At 46.2% G+C, this 21,437-nt stretch overlaps 1 protein-coding gene across 1 annotated transcript in view; it reads left to right on the forward strand.

Moving 5' to 3' along the window:
• Positions 1-21,437, forward strand: part of FAM184B (family with sequence similarity 184 member B) — a 132,481-nt gene that overhangs the window by 70,076 nt on the left and 40,968 nt on the right. Inside the window, exons 6-7 of the mRNA XM_025438386.3 lie at positions 15,797-15,907; positions 19,858-19,965. Coding sequence (XP_025294171.3) covers positions 15,797-15,907; positions 19,858-19,965 — 219 coding nt within the window. The remainder of the gene's footprint in view (positions 1-15,796; positions 15,908-19,857; positions 19,966-21,437) is intronic.

Genomic DNA, 21,437 nt, shown 5'->3' on the forward strand with positions numbered 1-21,437 from the left:
AGAGCCTTCCAACTGGGAGCCCTCAACGCAGCAGAACACAGGGCACTTGAGTCCACCAGACACTAAGCCAACCAGGAGCCCGGTGACCTAGCTCTTCACAGGATGAACAGGATGAATCTCCTGGACACCCAGGTGATGCCAAGCTTTCCAGCCCATCAGTACAAGATGAACCGTCTCCCATACCCTTGGCCGTTGGGGAGTTCTCTGACCAACTTAGCACAGCGCTGTGGAGTCCCCCAGAGCCTGGGCCTACCCGAAGCTCACCAGCTCGGTTCAGCACAGGGCAAACTAATTCCCTGGACACCGGGCTGATGGCAGGCTTTTTGATGAGGATGAGGACAAGGCTACCAAGTCCCCCGACCGATGGAAAATGCTCCAAACTCAGCATAGTGCTAACCAGTCCCCAGGGCAGTGGGCACCCTCATAGTAACAGCCTCTGACCCAGCTCAGTGTGGCACAAAAAAAGTTACCTGGATGTACAAGGAGTTCTCCAACTCAGCAGAGCACAGGGCAATCAATCAGCTGAGGGGCCAACCAGGAGCCCCTCAACCAGGAACTAACTGACCCCAATTAGCCACAAGGCAATCAAGTCCCCTGCACTCTCCACCAATGAGGAATTCTCTGAACCAACTCAATACAGGACAATGGACACCACCAGACAGTGGGCCCACCCAGGAGCCCACTGACCCAGTTCAGCACAGAGCCAGCTAATTCCCTGGACACCTGGCTAATGACCAGCCCTTTGACCCACATCATTTCAGGGCAAGCCAGTCCTCTGGAGCCCTGGCTGATGAGAAATTTTCTGAACCAACTTAGCAAAAGCCTAACCAGTTCCAAGGACAGTGGGCTCACTGGGTGTCCTTGTTCCCAAAGCCCTCTAACCCAGGTCAGCATGGAGTCAACAAGTTGCCTGAACACTAGGCCAACCAGGAGCCCTCCAACTTAGCAGAGCACAGGGCAACAGAGTCCACCAGACACCAGGCCAACCAGGAGCCCTCTTACCCAGCTCATCACAGGATGAACTAATTCCCCCGACCCCCCAGCCCACCACATATGGCATATGGCCACCAAGTCCCTTGAACACCTGGCCAATGGAAAATTCTCCAAGACCTCTGGTCAGCAGAGGGCTAACCAGTCCCCAGGACGGTGAGCCCACTGGGCACCCACATACCACAAATCCTCTGACCACACTCAGCATAGGCCAAACAAGTTGCCTGGACACTAGGCTAACTAGGAGCTCTCCACCTCAACAGAGCACAGGGCAATCAAGTCTTCCAGCTGGGCCAACCAGGAGCCCTCTGGCCAGAATCCCCTGACCCAGATCATCACAGGTGACAAAGTCCCGTAGACCCCTGGCTGATGGGGCATTCTCTGCAGCAATGCAACATAGGGCTAAGGAGTCCCCAGAATAGTGGGCACACTGGGCCCTTGTACCAAAGGCCTTTGACCCAGCTCAGCATAAGATAAACAAGTTGCCTAGACATTAGGCCAACTTGGAGTCCTACAACTGGGAGTCCTCAACGTAGCAGAACACAGGGCATTTGGGCAATTGAGTCCACTAGATACTAGGCCAGCCAGGAGCCCTCCAACTGGGAACCCTCTACCCAGCAGGACACAGGGCATTTGGGCAATTGAGTCTACTAGATACTAGGCCAACCAGGAGCCCTGTGATCCATCTTATCTGGTGAACTAATCCCCAGGACACCCAGCTGACCACAAGCTTTCTGACCCACATCAGCACAAAGCAAACAAGTCCCTGAGATCCTTTGCTAATGAGGAATTCTCTGAGCCAACTTAGCACAGGGCTATGGAGCCCCCCAGACACTAAGCCCACAAGTTGCCCACCAACCCAGTTCAGTACAGGGTAAACTAATCCCCTGGACACCTGGCTGATGACAAGCCCGTTGACCCAGGTCAGCACAAGGCAAGCAAGACCCTTGGACCCCTGGCCAATAGAATTCTCTGAACTAACTCAGCATAGGGCTAATGTCTCCAGAACAGTGAGCCCACTGGGCACCCGTGTACCACAGGCCCTCTGTCCCAGCTTGGCATGATGAAAACAAGTTGCCTGGACACTGAGCCATCTGGGAGCCTTCCAGCTCAGCAGAGCACAGGCATCATGTCTTCTAGCTGGGCCAATCAAGAGCCCACTGACCAGGAGCCCACTGACCCAGATCAGCACAGGGTGAACAAATCCCCCATATATTCAGCCAACCACTAGCCTTCTGACCCAAATCAGCACAAGGCAATTGAGTGACTTCCACCCCTGGCCAGTGGGGAATTCTCTGGATCAATTTAGCACAGGGCTATGGAGTCCTCCAGACACTGGGCCCATCAGGAGCCCACCAACCCAGTTCAGCACAGAGCAAAATAATTCCCTGGATACCTTGATGATGGAGAATTCTCTGAACCAACTCGCACAGGGCAAAGGGGTCCCCAGGACAACAGGCTGAAGGGGCACTCTGGGACCAGGACTACTTTGACCCCAGTTAGAATGGACCAAATGAATTCCCCAGATATCTGAGCTAGTAGGAGCCCTCCAACTAGAAGCCACCCCACCCTGCTCAGCGTGAGGCAAATGAGTTCCCTGGACATGCTGCAGACCAGAAGCTCTGCTACCAATCAGCAAAGGACAAATGAGTCCCCTGGCCACCCAGACAACCGCAAGCAATGCATTTGTCCATTTCATAGGTCAAAGTGAGTGTCACAGACTCCGCTGTTTGGGAGCCTCTTGTGAGCCCTATAACCAGGCTCAGTTCAGGGCAATGAGCCCCTGTATAGCCAAGTGACTGGGAGACCTTGGACGTGGCTCAACACAGGGCAGATGAGGCCCCATGGACACCAACGGACCAGGGATTCTCCAACCCTGCTCAGCACAGGATAAACAAATCTCCTGGACAATGGGCTGAATGCAAACCCTTCAAGCCAGAGCCCTCTGACCCAGCTCACCACAGGGCAAAAGAGTCCCCTGGACACCTGACCAACTGGAAGCTCTGCCACCCCAGCTCAACAAAGGGTGAATGAGGCTACCAGACACTTGACAGTCCAGGAATTCCACCCAACTTAGCATAGGGCCAGAGATTCCCTTGGATGCCTGGCTGTCCAAGAGTTTAGTGCAGGGAAAAATGAGTCCCCTGGACATCTCCTCCAGTGGAGGAGCCAGGACAGAGACTGTGAAGGTAGAGGTTCCTCCCCCTGTGGGAGGCTGACCCCTCCAAATGTCACTCAGTTGTGGCTGAATGCCGAGGCCTGACCAGCGCTTGGAACCACTCAGATTGCCATCCCCATATTAGGTCACTGTGTGGACATACTGGTGGGCCTGGCCCTCAGACCTCTGGCCTGGGACCAACTTCAGCCTGGTATCCTGGTGGCATGTCATTTGGGAAGCCTTCATCTTCTGGGGAGTTCTCTTTGGAGGGAGCAAAAGACACCATGCCTTAAATGAGAGAGGCCAAAACCTGGGAGGCCTGCCTGTGGAAATGAAATGCATCGAGAAATCTGACACATTCGACAGAAAGTTGGAACTTGTGAAAGAAGCTTTTAATAAAAGAGGGAAAGGAATAAATCTCTCTTTCAGAAAGTGTCTGAGCTAAAAGATTTGCTCTTAGTGTGTGAAGAAGGAAACCAAAGACTGAGAAATCTGCTTTGTCACTGGGTATCACAGTTCTTCCTATCACAGGAAGAACATAATTGAATGCCTTGCCCTAGAGTTCGGCTCCCCTGGCCACAGCATGAGGAGGCTGGGAGCAAGTTCCAGATTGAGACTCAGGCCGTGAGCATAGAGGAGGCATAGGTTGAGCTTCTCCAGGCTCAGGACAGGTGCTCCTGCCTGGAGGGGGAGTGGAGGCCTCCAAGGACAGGCGAAGCAGTGGGGTCAGAGGCAGGCTGATGTCCATGAGCTAGAGAGCTCCGCCAGCAACATGCATGGCTTCCTGGAAGCGTTTGCCCATGGTGATGGTGATGGTGATGGTGATGTCCCCATATACCCCCCTACCCAGGAAGGAGGGCAGAGAAAAGGAGCTGGGGTGGACTGGGGTTCACCTCCTGGAGTGGGAAGTAACATGAATTTCAAGATTTATATGATCTTTAAATAAACACTTTAATCACGTAAACATAATTTATTTAAAATAAACAATCCCTGGGTGATTGCAATGCACACCCTGAAATTATAGGCACCACCAGGCATCACAAGTCACTGTGTTCTCCAGAGGATGGGCAGGGGTCTCCATGGCTCTCCATAGAGAGCTGACACTGAGCACAACCTGCCCGTCCTTGTCACCACTTTCACACATGCTGACTCCTCTAGATCTCAAAGCCAACCACTGAGGTGGGTGCCATTCTGATAGAAAAGAGAAGCAGAATATCCTCACACAGGTAATTCTGCAGAGACCATTTCTGGCCCAGAACCAGTTTATATTAAACCAGTTTATATTAAACTTGGGTTTGGACTCTGATGTTATGGCTGCTAACTCCAGTCACAACAGCAGGTGCTTCTCAACTGCAGGCTCCCGCCTGATGCGGGTCTTCAAAGAGCACATGTGAGATGAAGACCAGGGTGGAGAAGGCCAGAGGGGGAGGCCATTCCCTCTCTCTGAGGAAAGTGGTGTGGGGTGAGGACAGTAGGTAGAGCCTGGAGAGGGTGAGGTGGTGGGCTGCATGCTCTGAGCCAAGGAAGCACTGCAGGGTTGCAGGGAGAGATGTGGAATTTGCTCTGCTGCTCTAGGTGTAGGACTGGATGGAGGTAATGAGGCAGAGCAGGAGACAGGTGGGAACAGGTGCATCTGGGAAGCTGGAGGGTGTCTGTGGACCCAGAGGGTGGTGGTCCTTTCTAAGAGGCAGAGCTGGAACTGATGATGAATTGGATGCTTGGGAGGTGGGGAAGGAGGAGGAAACCGGGTCTTTCCAGCTCCAGCTCCAGGGGCAGTGGGGTGGGAGCTCAAGTGAAGTGTGGATCCCAGTGAGCTGGGGCCCACCTGCAGCTCCAGCCAAGGTGGAGGTGAACAGACTCAAATTGTGGCCCCCCGGGTGGCATTCAGGTCAATGCATTCCTAGCATCCGGGGGTAAACTAAGGAGAGTGGTGAAGAAGCTAGGTATGGGGGCAGGGGGGAAAGGTGAACTTGATAGAGATTTGGGTGAGAGGCAGGCTGTGCTTCTAAGATGGTGGTGCCTAAGTCATTTTGAGAGTTGCTGGTTGTGGGAGCCAGTGGGGAGTGTGGTAGAGTTCAGGTAACTGGGACTTGAGGGGCAGGTGGATCACTTCTGCGACCCAGCATTGAGAACGTCCTCTGCTTAGCTGCTCAGACTCAGCTCACCTGCTCCCCAGGTCCCCAGACATAGCAGCTTTCTGGAGACGAAGGGACCAGTACACCACTTGGGGAGTGTATTCTGGAGCTGCTCACCCCTTCTGAGTCCCCATCCTTTATCTGTCAAATGCAGACAACTCTGGTAGGAGTGGAGGTCAGAGGGTGAGTGGGAAGAGGCAGGAGATGGCAGGTTAGGGAGGGGATTTGCAGGGTCAAAGGACAGATGGAGTCCTTAGGTGGATGGGGCGGAAGGAGGGCAGGAGGGTTCACTTAAGCTACTTCCTGTCCTGGCTCTTTCCTTCTTGAAGGCAGAGCATCAGCTCTGGGAGGAGGGCACACTGGGCACTGCCTTGGCCCCACACCTGTCCTTCTTTGCCCTATTGGTCACAGAGTGCCCCAGCCCAGCACCTTCCTAGCCACAACCCAATGCTAGATCCCTCCTGCCTCCTCCACCACTGCTTGGCACCCACATGGTGGGCCCACTGGGCCCACAAGGAAGCCTTGGTTTCCAAAGAGCCAGGGTGGGAAGGCTAGCCTTAGGGAGCTAATCTGGAATGTGTTGACAGTTACAGCCTCAGGATAGATAGATAGATGGATAGATAGATAGATAGATAGATAGATAGATAGATAGATAGATTTATAGATCCACAGGAAGCTGCAGGTAATACAGAAAGGTCCCTTCAGAAAGACACCTATCACCCATTTTACCCCAGTGGTGACATCTTACATCACTGCAGAGCAGTGTTAGCACCAGGAAACTGACATTGGCATCATGCGTGTGTCTGGTTCCATAATTTTATCGCGTACATTCACATAAGCAACAGCACAATCCAGGTGCAGAACTGCTCTGTCAGCATGAAGATCTCCCTCATGAACCCACCTTTGCCCCCACCCCTCCTGCCTTTGGCCACTACCAATCTGTTCTACATCTTGAGAGTTTTGCTCTTTTGAGAATGTTACATGAGTGAAATCCTACAGCTGTGACCTTTTGAGGGTGGTTGTTTTTTTTTTTCATTTTCACTCAGCATAATGCCCCTGAGATCCATCCAAGTTGTGTATATCAATAATTCTTTCTTCTTTAATGCTGAGTTGGGTTCCATATTATGGACATATTACCGTTTGTTCATCAATTCACCTTTGGGGGACATTTCGGTTGTTTCCAGCCTTATGGGTAAACACATAGTGAACATTTGTGCACAGTATTTTGTGTGAACTTAATTTTTCATTCTCTGGGATAAATGTGCAGGAGCATGTTTTTTGGGTTGTAGGGTTTATATTTAGCTTTTGAAGAACCTATCAAACTATCTTACTAGAGTGACTATACCATTTACATCCCACCAGTAATGTATGAGAGATCCACATTCTTTCCAGCATTTGATGTTTTTACCAGTTTTTATTTTAACCAGCTGTCCTCACAGGTAGGTAGTGATACAAAGGTTTTTGTTTGCATTTCCCTAATGGCCAGTGATGTTGAATATCTTCTCATGTACTTATTTGCCATCTGTATAGTCCTTTTGGTGAAATGTCTGTTCATGTCTTTTGACCATTTTCTACTTGGTATTTCATGGGTTTTTTTCCTGTTGAGTTTTGAGAGATCCTGATATATTCTAGATACACATTTTTGTCAGATACGTAGTTTGCAAATATGTTCTCCTCTTCTCTAGAGGAGAAAGATCCTAGCAGGATCTTTAATAGGGCAAATGTTTTTACTTTGTTTAAAAAGATTTATTTATTTATTATCAGAGAGAGAGAGAGAGAGAGAGGGAACATAAGTGAGGAGGAGGGGCAAAGGGTGAAGGAGAGAATCTCAAGCAGACTCCATGCTGAGTGCAGAGCCCAATCCCACGACCCTGAGATCATGACCTGAGCTGAAACCAAGAGTTGGACACCTACCTGACTGCACCACCCAGGCCCCCCAAAAGTTTTTACCTTTGATAAAATCCAGCTTATCAAGTGCTTTCTTTTATGGATCATGCTTTTGATACCGTTTCTAAGTACTCACCAAGCAAAGTAACAGAAATTACTCTTCTAACAAATACTATAGTTTTTGCTACATTTTCACAGGTTCAGTTCTTTCTTCCTTTCCTTTTCTTTTTTTTTTTCAGTCGTTTTATCTCTGTTGTTCTGATGAGATAATTTCTATAGTTCTGTCTTCCACTTTTATGACTCTCCTTTAGATTCCTTTCCATCCTGCTATATTGAGCCTATTTACTGTGTTTTTAAAATGTTCAGTTATTGTATTTTTCCAGTTCTACATTTCGATTTAGTTCTTTGTATCTTCTGTTTCTTTGCTGAGCTTTACTATTCTTCTTTTGTTTCAAAGATATTTGATTGCTTGTTGAAGCATTTTTATGATGGCTACTTTAAGATCCATCAGGATCTCGGCTTTTGGGGTCTTTGGATAGTCTAACTTGTTTAAGATGACATTTTTCTTGTCCTTTGTATGATGAATGTTCTTAATTATATCCTGGATATTTGGGGTGTTATGTTAAGAGACTCTGGATCTTCTTAAATCTGGTGTATCAGCAGGTGATTGGTCTCCAGAAGTGTGGCTGCAAGTGCAGTCCCAGTTAGGTGCTCAAACTAGAAGGAGCAAATCAGAGCCTGGTCAGAACAACAGCTGCTCGGCCTGGCCAGATGCAACTGGGAAATTAGAGGACAAACCATGTGGAAAGTCACATCGTCATGGCATTATTCCCTGCAGGCAGCAATGAGGGCACATGACAACTAAAAGCACGTTGTTTGCTGAATTTATTTCTAAGGATGGATGAGAACTTTATAGTGACCAAAACACTGTTTGGGAGTGGGGAATCCTCAGGAAGTGTCTGCTTCTGTGTGTTAAGCACAATTGCAAAAAATAAGAGTATGCTGGTGGAAATCAGGAGAGATGGGCTTACTGGGATGGTTGGCATTGATGTTGGATTTGCTCAAAACTTAAATCAAAGTGGCCCTGTCTTACTAGTGTCCTCATCCCAGGCCTCATCCACCCAATGCCACCCCCAACGCCCTAGAGGGAGCCTGGGCCAGGATTCAAGCCCTAAAGATGGATGGACTGGCTCTGCCAATGAGCTAGGGCACTGCACTGACATGAGATGGGGCACACATTCCCATCCCTACCCACCCACCCCCAATTTCCAACTTGGGAATGACCTCTGCCCTCATTCCCATCACCAAAGCATAGTTATAGGGGAAGAAAAGCCTGGTGGTCAGCCCACCTGGAAGCCCCAAAGGTCAGTCTCTCCTTCCTCTACATCACTCTGGGGCAGGCTTGGGGTCCCCCACATCCCTCAGGGAAGTGGACCCCCAGCCAGTGACTCCAGGACCAAGGATCTGGTGGAGGGCTCTCCCTCTTGGCATCCACCCAGGACCATTCTGAGGCCTGGCCCAGCTGTGAGTCCCAAGTACCTGCCTCTTGAAGATTCCCTCCTGCTCAGGTTAGCCAAGGCCAGCTTCTCCACTTACACTGAAGAACCCAGGTGACACAGAACTGCTGCAGTAACTTGATTTTTCACGTCACTCTCAATTAGAAGGAAGGGAATATCCTCATGCTTTCCAAAGCATGGATCGGGCATTTCAATCTGAATCTGTCTACACCCAGAATGCCTACCTGACACGCCATCATGTCTGGCCCCACAGGCAGAGGAGTCCATCCATTCAGGGCTAATGAAAATCTATCTTTGAGAAATTCTTTTGCCAAAATAACCCTGAAGTTATGCTACACAGAAGTCAATTTTTTTTAAATGTAAGTGGTGGGGGATCCCTGGGTGGCGCAGTGGTTTAGTGCCTGCCTTTGGCCCGGGGCGTGATCCTGGAGACCAGGGATCGAATCCCACGTCGGGCTCCCGGTGCATGGAGCCTGCTTCTTCCTCTGCCTGTGTCTCTGCCTCTCTCTCTCTCTCTCTCTGTGTGACTATCATAAATAAAAAAAAAAAAAAAAATGTAAGTGGTGGCCTGAACCACACTCTCAAAGTCAGGCATTTCAGTTCCACAACAGAAAACTGAAGATGAACTCACGCTGTTCATGCCATGCTCCTCACTGCGACAGAGGCAGGAGGACTGGACTGCAGGATGGTGGGCTGGGGCGGGTGGCCTGGCTGCAGCTGCAGAGGTGCCCTGGGCTGACTCACTGGAAACAGCGTTCTGTCGCAGGACAGCCAGCCTGAAGGGAGCATGGTTGCACAGCACTTGTAGAAACCCTTGTAGACATGTTTTCCACTATGAAAAATGAAGGAAATGCCACGGGACAATGGTGTGCAAATCCACAGAGATGGTCACCCTGACTCCCCATCATCAAGTGGCCTCATTCTCCCACTTGCTCATGACCAAAGTGTCCTCCTGAACTCCCTCTTCTCAGTGTGCCTGTCAGCCATTTCCATCTGTGGGGACAGTTTTTTCACTTTAGGTCCATTTGTCAAGGCAACAGCTGAAGCTATAATTGATTACAAAACCCTGGGATGTTAGGCTGTGTAAAATTAGAAATAGCCACTGCTTTCTGCTAAGGATCTTTCTAACAGGGGTCTATACTGTCATGACAGTGAGCATGCTTTGGCAGAGTTAATGAGTGTCTCTACCAGGAGGTATGTTTAACGAAACTTTTGTTCAACAAAAGTTTCAGTGACTGGTGACTGAGAAGCTAATCAATGAAATAAAAACATCAGAATTTTGCTGAGAGGATGGGTTCATTTCTGATGGTTTGGGAGACAAAAGGATAATGTAGATATCATTTTTAGCAAATGAACTCTCCAAACAACAAGTCCTGCAAAAGGGATCATAGATTTACTGAAGAGACTGTACCCATGCTCAGTGTCCACCTCATGTGACCTTACAGTCTAATTGCACCCCTCTTTTTTTCTAAGTGACTGAGCCCAGGGCCACAGGCCTGACCTGGACTTGCCCCCACAGAAAGTGTAAGGGTGTCCTCCGGGTGATCAGTAGCAGCATCTCTTTAGATGCTCAAGTCAGACATGACTTCTTCTTCATGTGTCACATTCAATTAGTTATCAAACCATTTGTCCACTTCTTTGATGGCCCTGGAATATATCCAGTTCCCTCTGTCTTTGGTGGTAGCACGTTGGTCACCCACCATTTCTAGCTGGATTGTGCAATGATCTCCTTACTGGTCTCCCTGTGTCCCCTCTCCATACTTCCTTGAATCCAGTCTCCATTCCAAGGGGATCTTCTGAGAACTCAGCCTGGGTTTCAAACTCTCCAAAGGCCCCCTATCATCTTCACAGTGTAGTTCAAATTCCTTCATGTGGTTTTTAAGACTCTACATGGTTGGACTCCTGTCTGCCTCTCTGGTTTCATCCCATACCACTCCTCTGTTCAATTCTGTCCTCCAGCCTTTCATCATTCATTTGATATTCTTTCCCTTCTTGGCCTTAATGCCTAGCTCCCCTTTGACAGGGAACCCTCCCCCCACCAACTCCCAAATTGACCTGTGTCATTTTGTCTAGTTTCTACTGATCCTATTGGTCTTGGTTTAAATATTGGTCTTTCTAGAAGCTGCCCCTGCCTGGCCTAGTGTCTGGTACCCCCTGTACCTACCTTAGCATAGCTGTCACTGTATTTCATTATAATGAAAACCTATTTACTACTTGTTTTCCCCACTGGGATACCCTGTTCACTACTACATCCAGTGATGTGTTAGAGCCAACTTGTACTGACTCCTGAGAGGCTGTTGTCACATCTTTTCCCAACTCTCTGTTCAGAGAGATCATGGTAGTAGTTTGAAATCAGCCACAGTAGGAGCACTTAGACCATGGAAATCAACAAATGCTACAAATCAATTTGATTGATTTATTGATTGATAGGAAGCCAGTTGCTTAACATTGACCAGCACACAGTCACTGTATCCCTAGCTCCTTCAATACTCAGAATATAATAAATACTCAATTAATATTGATTGGTTGAATGAGTGAATGACAGGTTTCCATTTAATCTCAGATCATCACCCATCACACAAGCCTTTACCCCCCACATTCCCATGTCAGCTAAAGTGCTTCTCACTCCTTGGAAACAGAACAAGGCTTTAGTTCCTGAAGGCTGGGCTTCCAACTTCTTCACCCTGCTTTGCATCTGGGGCCTGTCCGTGGGGCCTCCCTCAACTTTGCTGTCACAAAGGTGGGAAGACTTTTCAGTCAGGTGTTTGAACTGGATGCCCCATTTCCCTTAGGATGGCAGAGAAGTCGTGCAGCCAAGCAGTCAGCCTTGCTGAGTTCAAATCTTGACTTCTCCGCTTACTGGCTGCATAACCTTGAGCAAGTCATTTAACCTCTTTAAGCTTCATTTCTTTGTTATGTAAGGAATTTCAACAATAGTACTCAGTTAATAGGATTTTCAGAGGGATCAAAGTGAGTATTTGTATAAAGGACCTGGCAAACGGTAGGCACTCAGTAAGTGTCAGCTGCTATTATTATTCCATTTGCTTGCCGTGGGAGCCGAAAGGTCTGTAATCAATTGACAGCACAGAAGACCAGAGCTGCACATAACCTCAGCTTCACAAAAATACTGGAGTGTCCCAGGGCTCTCTGTTTTTGAATCTCTCCTGTATTCCTTTATTTTCTCTAGCTTTTTTCATCCAAACATGTAGCTTAATATGTTCTATATGCTGATGACTCCCAGATGCATATCTGTAATCCAGAACTCTCTCCTGATTTCCAGACCCATGTGTCCACCTGCACACAGGACACCTAACAGAGGTCTCAAATTCAGCATGTCCCCAACGAGCTCCTCCTGCTGTCCACCAACCTGCTTCTTCTTCTGTCTTCCTCATCTGTGTTAATGGCAGCACCATCGTCCCCCTGCTTGAGTTAGAAACCTTGGTGTTGTCCTCAGCGCTTCCCTTTTCAAGATGCTAGCAGTCTACTGAGAAAACATCTGTGGTTCTATGCCTGTCGCCAGGTCCAGCCCCCTTCAGCTCCCGCCTGGGTTCCTGCCTGAGCGCCCTCACTGGCTTGCCTGCTGCCCTGCCTTTCCCCTCCCCCCTTCAGTCTGTCCTCAAGACAGAAGCCAAGTGACTTTGCTAGAGCTGAGTCATATCACTCCACTTCCAAATGTTGGCTTTCATCTTACTGATCTATCTTTACCATAATGTATGAGGCTTCCTGTGGTCTTCCCCGTGTCCTCTTACCCTCACATCCTCTTCCCCCTCTGTCACTCCACTCCAGTCACAGAGGCCTCCTCTGTGTCCTTAGAACATTCCAGGGCCTGTGCAGGTCCCGGTGTTCTCACACCAAGACATCTCGTTGGCTAGCCTTCTTCCTTAATACAGGCCTTTGCTCCAGAGTCGCTTTCTCCCAAGGATTTGTCTGGCCAACCTATGTGAACTGAACCCAATCCCTTCGACCCTCCATAGCTCCTTTTCCTGCCTTGTTATTTCTCCTGAGCGCTTGTTGCCATCCAAAATGGCGTGTACTACATTTCACCCATTGACTTGGCTGCATCTTTTATGCCGACATGAGCTCCTGGCAAGTAGATGTTTTGTCTTTTCTTATCTCCAGCTCTGAGAACATTGACAAATGGTAGGTCTCAATAAGTATCTGGAGTTTCAATAAATATCTGTTGAATCAGTGACCTGTTATCTACTTGTAAAGGCCAACTAAGAGGAACATTTCATCCACTCTTCTAGATACTTACAAGATTTCTCCCCAAATAAGCTAGATTGGAAATGGTAGGCATCTATCAGAGTAATAGTAGTACTTATTATTTATCCATCCCTTACCCAGCCAGAACTGTACTGGGCATGGAAGGAACACAATGAGTCATAGAGAGGGTAGGAAATGTGCTCAAGATCACACAGCTAAAAGGCTGTGCCATTTGTATGGTCCCCAGAACATTCCTCTATCTGGATCTTCTGTGTAAAGCTGTCAGGCTGTGGTGCGGAACCGTGGAGGAAGCAACCCCGTGAGCCCCATCATTTTGACTAAAGTATGGAAACTGTTGGGAAGACCACAAGAAAATTTTGTTCTGATTTTAGTATTTCCCTGAATCTGAGAACATAGTTGGCTTCTTGACTTATGGAACACTGAGAATTGTGTCAGTAATGAGCATTCTTTTCTTACTTGACACTATAAAACCTAAACCCAGATGTCTACCATGTCCCACCCTAATATATATCAGATTTGGGGTATAATCTTAACATTTGTTTTCTTTTGACCCTATTGTGTATTTCTAATTTATGTTTTCTTATATTTTATGACTATTGCAAACTTCTTTTTTTAACTTGAAGTCGAATTTAATAACTGTACAGTTATTTCCTTTAAATAATATAAAAGCTGAGATACAGAAGTCAGTGCCAAGAATGAAGTAATGGTTTATATAAAATGCTACTTACTCTAGACTTACTCATTCCAGTGACTTTTTAAATTATTAATCAATCATTTTTAAAAAATTTAATTTCAGTATAGTTAACATACAGGGTTATATTAGTTTCAGGTGTACAATATACTGATTCAACAATTCTTTACATTACTCAATGCTCATCATGATAAGTATACTCTTTCCCACTCACCTCCCCTCCAGTAACCATCTGTTTGTTCCCTGTAGTTAAGAGTCTGTTTTTTGATTTGTCTCTTTTTTTCTCTGTATGTTTGTTTTGTTTCTTAAATTCCACATGTGAGTAAAATCATATGGTATTTGTCTTTCTAAGTCGGACTTATTTCACTTAACATTATACTCTCTAGATCCATCCATATTGCTGCAAATAGCAAGATTTCATTCTTTTTTATGACTGAGTAGTATTCCTGTGTGTGTGCATGTGTGTGTGTGTGTGTGTGTGTCTGATATCTTCTTTATCCATTCATCTGTCAATGGACACATGGGGTGTTTCCATAACTTGGCTATTTTAAATAATGTTACTATAAACACAGGGATGCATGTATCCCTTTGAACCAGCGTTTTTGTATTCTTTGGGTATATATCCAATAGTCTAATTACTGAATCATATAGTAATTCTATTTTTAAAGTTTTGAGGATCTTCTTGCTGTTTTGCATCGTGACTTCACTTCACATTCCCACCAATGGTACACAGAGGTTCATTTTTCTCCATATCCTTGCCAACACTTGCTGTTTCTTGTGTTGTTGACAGGTTTTGACAGGTATGAGGTGATACCTCATTGTGGTTTTGATTTGCATTTCCCCGATGACAAGCGGTGTGGAGCATCTTTTCATGTGTCTGTTGGTCATCTGGATGTCTTCTTTGGAGAAATATCTGTTCATGTCTTCTGCCCATTTTTAAATGGATTATTTGTTTTTTTGGTGTTGTATGTTTATTTTTTTTAACGATTTTATTTGTAAGTAATCTCTACACTCACTGAGACACTCGAACTTACAACCCCAAGGTCAAGAGTCACACACTCTACAGACTGAACCAGCCTGGCACTCTGAGTTGTATGTTCTTTATTTATTTTGGATTCCAACCCTTCATTGGATATGTCATTTGCAAGTATCTTCTCCTATTCAATAGATCGTCTTTTAGTTTTGTTGATTATTTCCTTTGCAGAAGCTTTTTATTTTGATGTAGTCCCAGTAGTTTATTTTTGCTTTTCTTTTTTCTCTTGCCTTAGGAGGCAAATCTAGAAAAATTTTGTTATGGTTAATGTCAGAGAAATTACTGCCTTTATTCTCTTCTAGGATGTTTATGGCTTCAGGTCTTACATTTAGGTATTTAATCCATTTTTAATTTATTTTTTGTATGGCATAAGAAAGTGGTCTAGTTTTATTCTTTTGCATGTAGCTGTCCAGTTTTCCCAACACCACTGGTTGAAGAAATGGTCTTTTTCCCATTGTATATTCTTGATTCCTTTGTCAAGGATTAATTGGGCATATAATTGTGGGCTTATTTCTGGGCTTTCTATTCTGTTCACTGATCTATGTGTCTTTTTGTGCCAGTACCATACTGTCTTGATTACTACAGCTTTGTAGTTTATCTTGAAATATGGAATTGTGATACCTCTAGTTTTATTCTTTTTCAAAATAACGTTGGCTATTTGGGGTCTTTTGTGGTTCTATACAAATTACAAACTTTAGGATTATTTGTTCTAGTTTTGTGAAAAGTGCTACTGATATTTTGATAGGGATTGCATTAAATGTGTAGGTTGCTTTGGGTAGTATGAACATGTTAACAATATTTGTTCTTCCGATCTGTGAACGTGAACTATCTTTCCATTTGTTTGTGTTGTCTTCAATTTCTTTCATCAATGTTTTATAGTTTTCAGAGTAGAAGTCTTTCACTTCCTTGGTAAACTTTATTCCTAGGTATTTTATTCTTTTTGGTGCAATTGTAAATGGGATTGTTTTCTTAATTCCTCTTTCCACTGCCTTATTATTACTGTATAGAGATGCAATGGATTTCTGTATATTAATTTTGTATCCTGTGATCTTTGTTGTAAGCTTCTTTGAATCCCTTTGGGATAAGGCAGGGTATGAATATGTACATGTTCTGTCTATGCATTCATACCTTGTATGAATAACTCTTCTAATCATCATTTAGGAAGTAGAAGCACAGTTGGAGGAAGTGAAAAAGAAGTCAGAAAATGAAATCAAGCAGCTGGAAGAAGAGAAAGCAGCCCTAAATGTGAAGCTCCAGAATTCTCTGCTCGAGGTAAATTCTGAATTACTAGTCTTGGTTAACTGAGTTGCCAGGAATCTCAGAAAACTGGCCTGACTTCCAAACATTCCGCATCCATGGAAGAAAGGAAAGGATTTCAGCCTGACAAGAAATCTGTCTCAAGGGGCATAAATTTAGCTTTGAGTAGCAGAGAGCCTGATTTATGGAGTTTTAACAAAGAGGCGTTTAATGTCTCACATAAAAGAAGGAGGCAGCAGGCTGCTGGGGCTGATTCTGTGGCTAAATGATGATATCAGGCCTAGTATATTTGAGATTCCCACAGTCTCTTCTCCCCCTGGGCTATGTCCTCACTTTCCTGGGTATTTGCTGCTTTTGACTTCATGGGGCTCCTTCCTCTATTGAAAAAAATATTAAAATTATATTTTATTGGTATAAAAATTAATATAACCAAGCTGCATTTTTACCTTCTGACTTTAAAAGAAATTCAGATATTGTCATAGCTTCTAAAAGTACTGTGGGCCCTAGGCCCTGTGCCTGCTGCATCTAATGGAGAAGTCAGCTCAGATTCCCCCAGGCTTGGAAAATGACTGTCATCACTCTGTTGTCAGGTCCAAATTTACACCAGAAAGCAGGGAGGGGCGGTGATGTCTAGGCCTGCACACTTCATCAGGAAACCACAAGCCCTCCCAGAGGGCTCCCACTGACTCCTCTTCCCATTGGTAACATCTGTGTCATGAGGCCAGCCTGGGAAGGCAGAGTGGAGGCAGGCAAGGGAGGAAGTAGAGAATGCCCGTAGGCCAGCTGAACATCACAGTTTGCCATGTGGGTTCACCTGTCCAGACCACCTACCACCCAAGGTCAAAGTTTAAAAGACCTGTTGACCATTATATGGAGGGAACTCAAGGGAAGGATTGGAAACAGGCTTCATTCTTGAGCCTAATTAGAACCCCCACACACACAAAAATGTAAAGCATTTTCCTTGCTTCCCCTGCCCTCCTTCGCACCTTCCAGATGAGTCCTGAGTCCACCATCCCTTCAGGAGCCCATGAAATTGGTTCCTCAGCCCTGACCGAGCACCACAACTTCCTGGGGGAGCTTTTAAGAATCTAAAAGCCGGGATGCCTGGGTGGCTCAGCCATTGAGCGTTTGCCTTTGGCTCAGGGTGTGATCCTGGGGTCCTGGGATGGAGTCCCACAGCGGGCTCCTTGTGGGAGCCTGGTTCTCCTTCTTTCTATGTCTCTGCCTCTCTCTCTGCGTGTGTCTCCCATGAATAGATAAATAAGATCATAAAGAATCTAGAAGCCGTGTGCAAAACAGTATGGATTGCTTAGGAATACATAATGGGTTCAGTCTGGAGACATGCTGGAGAATTACAGAAAATTCTGAACCGGTGGTTGTTTCTAGAAGGGAGAGAGGGTGGTGGGCGAAGCTTGGAGGTGGCAGCTGTATTTATGATATGTTATCCCTTCAGCTGAATGACACGTGTACACATTATGCTTTCCTCCAACCTTTTCTTCTATGTCACAAGCGATCATTTTTCTAAAAGGTGGGCATGCTATGCCTTGGACTTGGTATATCAGGGGCTCTGGAGGAGAGGTCCTGGTGGAAAGTCTGTGCTCCAGAGGCTTCTGCTCCACCTCAGCCCAAGGTGGTGGCCCAGGAAAGATGCCCATTTCTCTCCCCCTCTTGCTCCCTCCCTGTTGAGTTGCACTGCTGATTTTCACATTGGATCTGGGCTATGCTGCTCTGCAGAGCTTAAGGAGGCTTCACATAGGTGTGTGGGACCAGCCCAGTCATGTTCAGACATGGGACACAGGGGTCCCCTGCCTATGACTATTTCTCTGAATGCCCCTGACAACCCCTTTCAGTGGTGAATTTTGTTGCCTGCTATTAAGGTACTATCTAAAGCTGCTTATATATATTAACATTTAATCCTCACCACCATTGTACAAGGTGGGTGCTCTTCTTATCCCTGGTTTACAGATGAGCAAACTGAGGCACAGAGAAGCTAAATAACTTCCTCAAAGCCACACAGGTAATGAGTAGCGGGATACTACTATCCAGGATACTAACCGGGATAACACGGCTCTGAAGTCCCCACTCTTAACCATTATGCTAATACTCCCTCAAGCACAGTATGCAGCATCTTTGATGACCGAAGACCATTTAGGACCTGAGTATCTGCAGGTGGCTGGCACAGCCCAGAGGCTGACCTTGACAGAGCACCTCAGGCCTGCTCTTCATCCTTCACTTCTCCCACCATGCTAGTGGTGACATCATCTGTGCTCCCGCTAAACAAAGCTAGAAATGGAAGAGTCAGCCCTGAACTCCTCTTCCTCTCCTGCTCCTCCTTCTTCACCTGGAGCCCCCACCCTTTCCCATTGTCTCATCCAGTCAGTTGTTACGTCCTGTGGGTCCTACCACTGAAGGCCTCGGTACCCCCCTCTCTTTATCAGACCTCCAGGATGGCTCACCTAGACTCTTTTTCTTTACCTCTTGTAGATGTTACATAAACAATTGCATAGGACTCCTTTGACTATTTCATAAGCCTTAGCAAGATGCAGTATAAATATTTTCATAATCTTATTCTTCTCTGATGTTCCCTAGGGTCTTGCAAGAGCCTTGGCCTGTATCTCCCTGCCTCCACATTCTCCCTGCACCAGCTAATTCCAGAACTAGCCTTCTAAAACCCAAATCTGTTCAAGGCCCCACTACTCCTTCCCACCAGATCTTTAATTTCCATGTTTTTCATAATTGGGGCCTAACCTAATTCCTACCACTACCCCCCAGGACTCTGTTTCCTCCCACCCACTCCTGCATGGAACTTTCCTCAGTCCTTGCACACATCCTACCTTCCTCTGCCATTGCACCTGCTGTTCCTACTGCCTGGAATGTTCATTCTCACCCTCTCCACTGATGGACTCCTATTCATCCTTCACTGCCCCAAAAGTTGCCCTAGACTCCCCTGGGCATAGTGTTTTGCTGTAAATTCTCTGTAGTAATTTGTGTCTCATAGTAGTTGTTGTGAGGATTAAAAGAGTTTATACTGTAAAATACTTAGGTCTGTGCCTGGCAGAGCAAACACATCATTAATGATACTATTATTATTTTGTCTTCTGAATGTTTCTATGATTATAACCATGTGTCTGCCTTACCCATAAAATGACAGCTCCTGGGAGCATGGGCTATATTTTTTTCTCTTACCTTCTTGCTCTGTCCCCCTCTCTTACGTTCTCATACCTGGCATAGGGCCTGAGAAGTATTAAGTTTCCTACAAAGATTTTTTTTTAAGATTTTATTTATTTATTCATGAGAGACACAGAGAGAGGCAGGGGCTGAGGCAGAGGGAGAAGCAGGCTTCCCGTGGGGGACCCTGATGCAGGACTGGATCCCAGGACCTCGGGATCACAATCTGAGCCAAAGGCAGACATTCAACCACTGAGCCACCCAGATGCCCCCCCACAAAGATTTGTTAGCAACATCTGAGTTAGAACACCTTGTTCTTCTTTACTCTAGAAGCCAGTTTGTTTAATCAAATACTCTATATAATTAATTGGCTAACAATAATCATCATAATTAGGGCTATATGATTTAATAGCATCTTTTAGCCACCTTTCTTTGGTATAATTCTTAAATATTATTGCTATTCCTTACCAACTAACTTTTAAAAAAAAAAAATAGAGTGACCTTTCAGAAATGATATGAAAACCAATGAAAACCTCCCTACAGCTCCTGTATGAATGTATTTATATACATAATTTAAAGGGAAGTATAGAGTACTATAAACCTGCCATGTTCATCTTTTTTAGGAAGAAGCAACCAGCCAATTAGAAATGGCCTTTCCAGAAACATCTTTACAAGTTGTCTAATGGGGCAGTGTCCCCAGAACCAATTCACCCAGGAGAATGGTTTCCCGGATTAATGACCCTATCAGGAGATGGGACTTTGTCTCATTACTAAGTGTTTCTTTTCTTCTATTTTAGGTTTTAAGATTGGAAGAATTTATCCAACAGAATAAGGTACGACCCGGAAGAGGCAAAGAAAGGCCCCAGGAATTGGACTGCCAGCATTGCAGCATTTTAGAGACCCAGGTAACCTCTTTTTTTTTTTTTTTTTTTTTTCTGCTTTAATTAGGATATTTCTCTTCTCTCAGCACTTCATCATCCCAGTGACACATGCTGACATTAATGGGTTCTTTCATTGCCCCCCGCCCCCAGAGCTGCCAAAATGCCTGAAAAAAAAAAAAAAAAACACACCAAACCACAAAATCCATTTGCAAAAACCATGAAGAAAATAGAGTTCTGAGTAATTATCCGTGTGGTTTGAAAAAGAACAAGGCTTGTCAGATGCAATCTTCTCTCCCTGTCTGAGAGCAGCTTGCCTGGCAGATAAAAGGGCGCTCGCCCAGAGGCGGCCTTCGGTTCCGCCCAGCAGGAAGCATCGTAATAACCCCCCGGCCGCCTCGCCCGGCGTCTGAGGTGTCCGTTACTGTCACACTAGCCCTTCCCATGAGGCTGCCCTTGTAGGGACACCACTGCAGGGCCGAAGCTGGTTCCTGGCGGTCTTTTGTCGGCTCCTGATAAGCTGTTTTACTTCCCTGGGGCCGCCATAATGAATTACCACACACTTGGTGGCTTAAACCACAGAAATGGGTTGTCTCACAGTTTTGGAGGCTAGACGGCCCAAGTCAAGGTGTCAGCAAGGTTGGTTCCTTCTGGAGGCTCTGAGGGAGAGTCTCCTGCATGCCTGTCTACCAGCTCCTGATGGCTGCTGGCAGTCTGGGGTGTTCTATGGTTTGCAGATGCTTCAAGCCCTGCCTCTGTCCCCCTGTGGCCTTCTGCCCTGTGTCTGTGCCTCTGGGTCTTCATATGGCATTCTTCTACGGACACCAGGACCCTTGCGTGGGGTCCACTCGAATCCACTATGACTTCATCTCAACTAATTATATCCACCAAAGCTTATATACAAATAAGGTCCCATTAATAGGAATTGGGGGCTAGGACTTGAGTATATCTTTCCGGGGCCACAATTTAGTGCAGAACGTAAGCACTTGTTTGACATTTGTTGCATGATGTCAAACACGTAAATAACTCCCGTGACGTTGGTGTTTGAGTGTCCTGGCTTGAATGACTCTCTTGGTTCAGCATTCCCTATTAACCTTTGCACCAGGAGCCATCAAAAGCCCACCATCTGAAAAATTTGATTTGATTACTGTCCCGAATTTTCAGCCCAGCTCCGGTCGGGAAGACACACGTAAGCGAGTCTGAATCTCATTGCTTCATCCTCACCCATCTCTTATTCACAATATCCATGTGCCTGAGTGTCTATAGGAATCGCAGTTTCTCTCCCTTGACCCCAGACTTCCAGAGCTTGAGCCCTGGTCCTGCCAGCAGCCCCATGGCATAGCCCATACTTAACGACATATTCACCGGGGTAAAAATGAGCCAAAAACCTGGTGGATATGGATTTGAATGACAGCATTTGTATGAGGCTTGGTTGGTTCTAGCCATAGCCCCCATCTATAACCGCTTTGTAGTTTTGCAATGACTCTGTAAGGCACTGA

Source organism: Canis lupus, chromosome 3, assembly GCF_003254725.2.
Source record: "Canis lupus dingo isolate Sandy chromosome 3, ASM325472v2, whole genome shotgun sequence".
Taxonomy (NCBI): Eukaryota; Metazoa; Chordata; class Mammalia; order Carnivora; family Canidae; genus Canis; species Canis lupus.